This window comes from Nymphaea colorata, chromosome 3, assembly GCF_008831285.2.
Source record: "Nymphaea colorata isolate Beijing-Zhang1983 chromosome 3, ASM883128v2, whole genome shotgun sequence".
NCBI lineage: Eukaryota > Viridiplantae > Streptophyta > Magnoliopsida > Nymphaeales > Nymphaeaceae > Nymphaea > Nymphaea colorata.
The window spans coordinates 3,730,757-3,739,156 of NC_045140.1; the positions used below are offsets into that span (position 1 = coordinate 3,730,757).

Genomic DNA, 8,400 nt, shown 5'->3' on the forward strand with positions numbered 1-8,400 from the left:
TTGTCCTTCGTTTCTTCGTCTGCTCCGTCCAAACCCTGTTGTCCCACTCTGCGCCCGCACAAACAAACGTTGAAAAAATATATATCAATGGAGATATCACAATCTAAGGTACAATATAACAAAATCCAATGCAGCCACACTATTTTATAGACAGCTATAGCGTGTCAAAGAGAAAATTAAATACTAAAACTGTGATCTCTCCTCTAACTCTGGTATGATAGTTTGGCAGCAAAGATATTTTGTGAGTATGTCACGAATTTGTTATCAGATTGGAACATGTTCATAGAACAGTAATAGTTCTAGTGTTGATAAATTTACTCTAATCTATGAAGCAAATTCATGAAATACTTACATAATGTTTCTGCTGTCAAACTACCCACAAAAGACAATTGATTATTGAATAAAAGCAGTTCAAATTGTTTACTTAAGTCAAAAGAAATGTCGTAAATTTGTTTGATTAAATTTGTTCAATTTAACGGGTCATAAACAAACATTAACCATGGATTTAATTTGGTCCAACTTAGGAAAAATTGGAGGAACACGAAAATGTACATAATTAATCTCTGAAATGGACGGTCGAGATCGTAAATTTATTCTTCAAACTGGTGGCCCATCTATAGTTACTAAACAGGCTATATTCGACAATTTTGCCAAGGATATTTACACTTTTAATTAATACTTTTGTTACTCAGAACAAGTTGAGCAGGTCCAAACTTTCGTTATTTTAACCAAGGTTAGCATCTAAGATATACTGATAGCATTGAAAGATGTTGCTATTGGGTTGATAGGTATTTCTCTCTCTCTCTCACAGGTACTTAGGCCATAGTGAATCGATTTGGAATGCTAATATATATATATATATATATATATATATATATATATATATATATATATAGCATGTAACCTACACGCAAGTGTAGAGGAAAAGAATTAAAAATTTTGCAAAAGCATGCTTAATTTAGGTTGATTTCAGATAACTGCCTAATCAACCTAGGAAAAGGGGCGGTTAAATGAGAAAATTTCAAGCTTGGGCATGTTTTCATAAAAAGTCATTCAACTTTGCTCGAACATCCAAATACATGGCCTCCCATACCAAAAAACTAACCAGCAGAGTCCATTGCTGACCAAAGAAGAAAAGGAACAAATCACAAAATTGAGTGGAGGAAGCCATGGAGATGCTAGTGGCAAAAATTCATCGAACCAGCAGAATCCACTCGCGCCAACCAGTCTGACAACGCATTCACTTTGTTGGACTGAAGAACTTCTGCACATTGTCCTCGAGAAGGAAAGCTGGTAGGCAAATAGTCTGAGTGCCAAGAACATCAGCTTACTTACTGTGCTGCAAATGGAGTCATTGATTGAAGTTGAAGAACATAGGAGCGACACTTGGAGACACTAAAACCTTGTAACCTAGAGCAACAAAGGGTTGGATTTCTCCCATCCCAAATTCCCATCCCAAATTTCTGCACTTTTTTTTCAATGTAAAGGTGCAGTGCTTTTCTTACGCTTGGGCAGGCCGATAAGAGCCGGGTTCGGGCCGGCTCGATGTTCGAAATGTGAGCCATGTGAGCTCATGCTCGATGCCTGAAACCCAAGCCAGGCCCAGGCCTAACCCGGTTGCAATAAAAAAAATGCTTTTAAAATTTTATAATAAAATATAAATTAACAGTAAAATAAAATAATATTTAAAATTTATCGAGTCTAATCGAATCCCCAGGCCGGCCCGAATCAGGTTTTTTCGAGCTTGGGCCGACCGAGTATGGGTACACGAATATACCCGGTCGGATGCCCACCTCTAGTTCTAGCATATCCGGTAAGAAAAGAACACCATGAATGGTACTCGGTTTGTTTCTTGTCACATCAACTTTGTACATCACATTTTCACTGCCAAATATATTAAAGCAGAATAAAACACTTATCGTCCAAAAACTTGTTAAAATAGAATAAAGAGTTGGTATGATAGGGATAATGCATATGCGTATACATCAGGCTTGTAGCATATCCCATCTCACGGAATGGTGTGCCGAGCATCTTTAAAAGTAAGAACAAACTTTTGTCCCAAACAAGACTTTATTTTTACTTTCCAGAAATATTTAAGCTTATCAAAACCTGAATGAAATGTTCATCTTAAACATTACTGTATCTCTTTCTCCAATCAGCTTCAAAAACCCTCTTCCCGAAGATGAGAATGGACGGAAGCTATCCAACTGAAATTTAATCTCCCATACCTTTCACCTGCAATCGCACGCTATCAAGGCAGTTGGATCACTTTGTTCAGTTAAGTGAAGGAATCAGCCTCTACAGAATCAGACTTACCATTAGACTATAGTCCGTGCAAAGTTAGCTAAAACAAAACTTGGATGGTTGAAGAGGTGAAGAATTAAATTAGTTTGGGGAATCTCGTCAGCCATGTTCAAGTTGGCAAGATCAAGGTCCCTTTAACTCTCCAATCCAATAAACCAAAATTAAGGGAAAATGAAATAAAAAAGGAAAGACAGGTTAACACAGCAGATATTTTTAAGGATGATATTTGGTGGACACATGATGAGCTCAATAGCCGAAAACATTCATTATTCCACCCATTGAGTGGAAAAATGGACAAGGATATATAAATGGGAAGGACAAGTGCTGGGAAACAAGCAGAGTACAGGCGCTAGGTTCTGCAAAAGTCGGTTCAAATCATGTCTTAGGCTGAAACAAGCCAAAAACTCATGTAAAGCTTCCGTGGACAAGCCACCAAACGAGCTCATGCTGCAATTGAAGAAAAGAATCTGGCCAGGAATTGTCCATAGGCATAGCCCGCCTAGCCGAGCATTTACGCTAGACGACACTGAACTCGTACGGCAGTATCCATTATATATCTACCGTAACATATCAATGTCGTCGGATCCGGCATCTCTCTCATGGACGCACGCCACACAAGAGAGAGAGAGAGAGAGAGAGAGAGAGAGTCAATAGGAAATTCAACCCCAAATTTTCCATCAAAATAAACACTTCCAAGTTAAGGAAAAAAGAGTTGCTCATTGCATTCTCACACCTTACCAGGGTTGGAGATTCAAGAAACAATGCAAAGAACAGAAGGAATGTTAAGTAAATTAGTGGGGAGACATGCTCCCGTATGTCAAAGTACTTCCAATTTATTTATCTTGTACATAAAGCATCGCATATATGCACAATTTGAGCGCCAATTCATCCGCAGACAGGAGATGCATCAAAACCAAGATAGAACATTAAAACAATGCTCTAGGAAATGGATAGTACATTAGCAAAATGGTGTAGTTTGGAGGTATCCACTCAACATAAAACCTATGCAAAAGATTCAAACAAGAACGATCCTCATTTGTTTGTTGGGGACAAAATTTTAAAACAAAAATAACAATGAATACTAGCCTACCTAAAAAAAGCCAGAAACAGATGACAGATGACGCGTTCTGCCAACTGAATTCTTCAAGCTGTTTCTGTCATTGGATACTCGAACACCACATCCTTTCCTGAGAGTTTTCTATAAACTCCAGAGAAAGTTTCCAGTTTGTATTCCGTGTTGTTTCGCTCCTTGGGATCCAGGTAAACCTGGCACAAAGTCAGACTCAAGGTTAGGTCTGCAAAACATAAATCAAGAACTTAACAGTTTGACTTTTTATTTTCCAATCCAACAGCCAAAGCAGAATAATTATAATATTCAGTTCAGGCCTGGATGAATGGAAAGCACAAACCTTCATAATTTTGGATCCATCAAGACGGTATCTAATGCGCTTGCCAACAATTTCTGCTGGATAAACAACATCCTCCAATATGGCCTCATGAACAGCAGTAAGTGTGCGACTTCGAGGTCTGACAACAGCAGAACCCTTCTTGGGAGGTCGTAAAATTCGCCTTGAGGCAATCAAAATGACATCCTATTGCAAACAGGAAAGAGACATGACAAAGGAATTGCAAATGGATCAGCAACTATCGGCATTCATTACTTAAACCGGGGAACTACGGTGGAACATGTAATTATACTCCACATTTACACTAAGAAACAAAGAGATGAAAAGAAAGGTTGCTTAAACAACTTGGAAAAACTAGAAAAACCAATAGAAAAGAAGGGGAGTGGGAACAAGGCGAGTGCTTTGGAATTTTTCTCCTAATCATAAAACAATAAAATTGAGAACTAGAAACTGCAAAAAACATACTGCTGAAAGCAACATATCAAATGCACATAGATGATAAGGAAAGGCAATCATACTATATGGAATTATGGTTTAATGGTTATTGAAACTCATAAACTTAAGTCAGAAGTAGCAATACAACAAAAATTGGGAAAAGTAGCCAACCGTGAGAGAACATTCAAGCACCTAAATGCATATTCACATATACTTAGTATGCAATCTGGCAGTTCTCTACAGAGTTTGAGCATGGAGAAAGTAAAAAAAAACAAAGCATTCAAGAGATAAAGGTTAACTATGTGCCAAAAAATGCACCCAGGTGCCCGCCTAGGCAGCTATGCCCTGGGCAGCCGCCTTTCTTACTAGGCCTGCCTAGCCCTTTGCACCAATGTTATAAAAGGCGTAGCGTATCGCGTATCGGTCAGCCCAACCTATACGCCGTATCGTAAACGTAGTGTATCGTACCGTAAAATTAATTTTTAAATTTTAAAAAATATTTAAAAATCAGAAAAAAATAGAGAAAATTTATTAAAAATCTGAAAAAATGAACAAAAAATCAGAAATCAAGAAAAATGTATTCAAATATAAAAAAGATCATCATACATAAGGAACATTCATGTGTATCAACAACACATTCAAAAATAAGAAATTAGATATTCAAAATAACATAATAAGCATTCATTACAATTTTAAACTTGAAGATTTTATAGAATCTTAAGACTTAGAGTCTTAGGACTTGGAGTTTTAGGACTTAGATTACATCACAATTTTTTATAAGTTCAAAACATATAGCTATCATCTTTCATGATTTAACGATAATATCTCCCAAATCGATGAATCATTAGTTACTTTTTATAAAAATGTGCAAAATCTCTTTGGTTATTTTTTATAAAAATGTGCAAAATCTCTCCCTCATATGTCTCTCGAAGTCTTTAAATACAAGAAGAGAGAGAGGAAGGAGTATTTAAACTTTAAACTTTAAAAAATAAAAAAAAAATGTGTTTTAACCCGTATCGTGCGATACGGGGGTGTATCACCCCGTATCGTGCGATACAGTGCTCGTATCGCACGATACGTGCGATACGCGTACGATACGCACGTGTATCGCATATCGAATATGTATCGTATAGGTTTCTTTGACCTATACAATACATATTGTACGATACGCGCCTGTATCGTACGATACGGATAACATTGCTTTGCACTATATAGAAGGATAACCATACAAAAGCCTTATATCCTGCCATAGCCATAAACACATGCCCATCCTAGAACAAGATAACTGGAAGCTACTAGGTGCCAAAAAAGAAGCAACTTCTGCGAGAATGCTATTAATGCATCAACTAAGACGTCATTCATCATATGTTAGCTTGTGTTGAATATTGGAAAGTGAATCATTGGGATCTGATATCAAAACCAGGTCAATCTTTTCTCTATGAAATATGAAACTAGTATGATGCATTATGGAGAGTCATCCAATAGGATAAATACCTTATTTTGAGGTGCATTTGGATTCAAAAGTTATCCCTTCCCTCTCAACAAGTAAACCAAATACCTCCTCTCAAGTCTAAGTTCTTTCAGAATATGGCTGGCTCCTGCTCTAATTCCCTCTTGGGAGCTGATATAGTAATATGCAATTCCTTGAGAATAAGCATGAGATATTGGCCATTACTTCCATCGATAGCTTAAGTAACCAATCGGAACACAATACACATATTATTTGATGATTCCTTCACCACTACATCTCATGAACATGAACTCTATGTTTAAATCTCTTATATTAAGCTTCCCTTTCCTGTCCATCACGTGATACTTGTATCCCATCCCTAAGAAAAGAAAATTACATGCAGATCTGATTATATTTACTTTTTAATAAAACAAAAATGATGGTGAAGTTACTCTGATAGTTTGATTAACTCAAGGATCACATTTATAAGCGACTGCTCCTTTTAACAGCAGACAAAGTACTCATCATCAGGAACTGCCAGCCAGATTCAAGGCTAAACTATAAGAAACTAAAGAACGTACGTTTATCTCATGAAAATTAATAAAGCCTCTACTTTTGACACTAACGTAAACGATGCTTTTGAACTAAACTTTCATCTCTATCACCAAGATCACTGTTCTCAAATCCTAGTCTTCAAAAATCCCATTGAAACAACAGGGGCCAGGGCACATAAACTGAACTTACTCAACTCACCTCGGTGAGTGCAGTGTTTTATGTTCTGAACTGAATTTATGGATCTCAGGTCCTCAAGGTATCACATACATATACTTCTAAAAGGATCCATTTCTTAGGCTTTGTTCCTTCTTTCATACGTTCATGGTCTGATTTCATGTTCTGAAGCAAATATTCAACACTTAAATCATGAATGCTTCAGCTGGAAGGCATTTATTCTTAGTGTGCAAATTCAATCAAATCTCTCTTTGGCTTCTGATAGAAATGACAAATTCAAATATCTAGTAAGAAAAGGTGAAACAATGGTGAACCACATCTTATTCGAGAAAATGCACCCTATTGCCAGTTGTATATAACATATAAACGAAGAGCTGTGTCAAGGGGATGCTACATTTGATTACTGCTCTGCACTCCATTTTATAAAAATAATATTTGAAACTTGATGAAAATAGTTTTGCCCCATGTCCACAGCAAAGAAAGAGACAAGAATTCCGACAGAAAGCTACCTTCCCACTGAACTTCTTTTCAAGCTCCCGGACAAGCCTCACATGAATCTTACGAAAAGCCTTACGCAATCTGTAAGGAACATGGATCACCACTGCCTTCCGGTTCCCAGAGATGTCAATATGGCTTCAATGCGCAGAATGAGAGGAAAAACATCAATGCGCATAAGAGTGCTATCAAGAACATAGACACTGAAGCAACAGTAGTTCCCTTTTGTAAAAAAGGTGTAGTCAAGGATATAAAGCAGAGACAAATGAAGTCCTTACACAGCTGAGTTGATGAAGAGATCCTTCAGATCACTTTTCAGTTCCTGGTTGGTGTTCTCCAGGTCAAAAAAGGCCTGCAAGGTGAGAAATAGTTACAGCTGACGAATAGAATGGTTCAAGTTATGCCTTAAACTAGCCACAGTTCACATAATTAACCTGTGCAACTGTCTCCTCAAACTCAGAAGGATCAGCGCCCTTGTCTTTCTGAATTTTCCTCCTTGCGGTATACATTCTGACTGCATTTAACCATTCAATTCAGAACATTGGGAATGTGGGCTGAACTTAAAAACATAAGATAAATGCCCTGAAAAGCCAAGTTTCAAAACAAAAGTCCCTTCAAATTCAGATAATCCATATTCTTCAGCATTCTATTCAAATATTGACAACTCCTTAAAAATCTTCGTATAAATAGTAATAACCAGATAGTTGTCAAGCTGTTATCAGTACGTGATGATTCTGATTGGAAAAGGGTCAGCCACGGTGCTCAAAATACTAAACAAAAACTTCCAATAAAATGGAATGTTCTACATCTTGAGAGAAATTGAAGCTTCAAAAGAAAGCAGTAATACAAGATAAATCAATTTTCATGGTCACATGTTCAGCGCCTTTTTCTTTGTTTGTGGACAGATTAAACCGAACATACATAAAAAATATTCCACAAGCAGTACATACAGAAAGGAAAAGGAATCCTACTCTTCTGAGGTCAAAAATCGTATAATGCACATAATTTCTTCGGTCAAAACCTATTAAAAACCGAGCCATCTAGTTTTATAAAAATGTCTCAAAACAATACGCGAATCCAATTCTCACAGCCTTCTCCGAATCGATCTTCAACAACGGATATTTTGAGAAAATCATACTCTACAGGTGACCAAAACTCGCTGCCGAATCGAGCGCCAGACCAGCCACAAAGAAAAAAAAGAAAAGAAAAACCAAAAAAAACAACGAAACAGAATTGTTTTCTCCATGAAAGCACTCTGCGGGGAGGTGAAACCTGATCCGGCGAACTTCAGGAAGGGTTCGCTGCAGACGAGATGACGAAAGTACTCTGAATCCTACTCCGCACTCCGGCTCGCGTTCTAGGGTTTCTCTTCCCTCTCTTTTATAGGCGGACATATTAAATGACTAACTTACCCTTGAAATAGTATGATTTAGCGTGGGGATGTTGGTCATAATGGTCCGCTCAAACACCCGGCTACGGTTCCTCAAGGTATCGGATCCAAATCCGATCCTACCGCTCTTCAACCCGAATGGAGAGGAGGGAGAACAACATCTCAAGCAAGCCGAGAACGAGTCGAGCCCG

General features: G+C 37.6%; 1 protein-coding gene across 1 annotated transcript; it reads right to left on the bottom strand.

The window, feature by feature from the left end:
• Nucleotides 1–3,225: 3,225 nt before the first annotated feature.
• Nucleotides 3,226–8,188, bottom strand: LOC116251494 (40S ribosomal protein S7). Its single transcript, XM_031625803.2, has 6 exons — nucleotides 8,092–8,188; nucleotides 7,254–7,333; nucleotides 7,098–7,171; nucleotides 6,834–6,957; nucleotides 3,714–3,896; nucleotides 3,226–3,570 (listed from the first exon to the last, which is right to left on the bottom strand). Exons 2-6 carry the CDS (start codon nucleotides 7,326–7,328, stop codon nucleotides 3,448–3,450), a joined length of 579 nt encoding a protein of 192 aa, XP_031481663.1. The 5' UTR covers nucleotides 7,329–7,333; nucleotides 8,092–8,188; the 3' UTR covers nucleotides 3,226–3,447.
• Nucleotides 8,189–8,400: the final 212 nt, after the last annotated feature.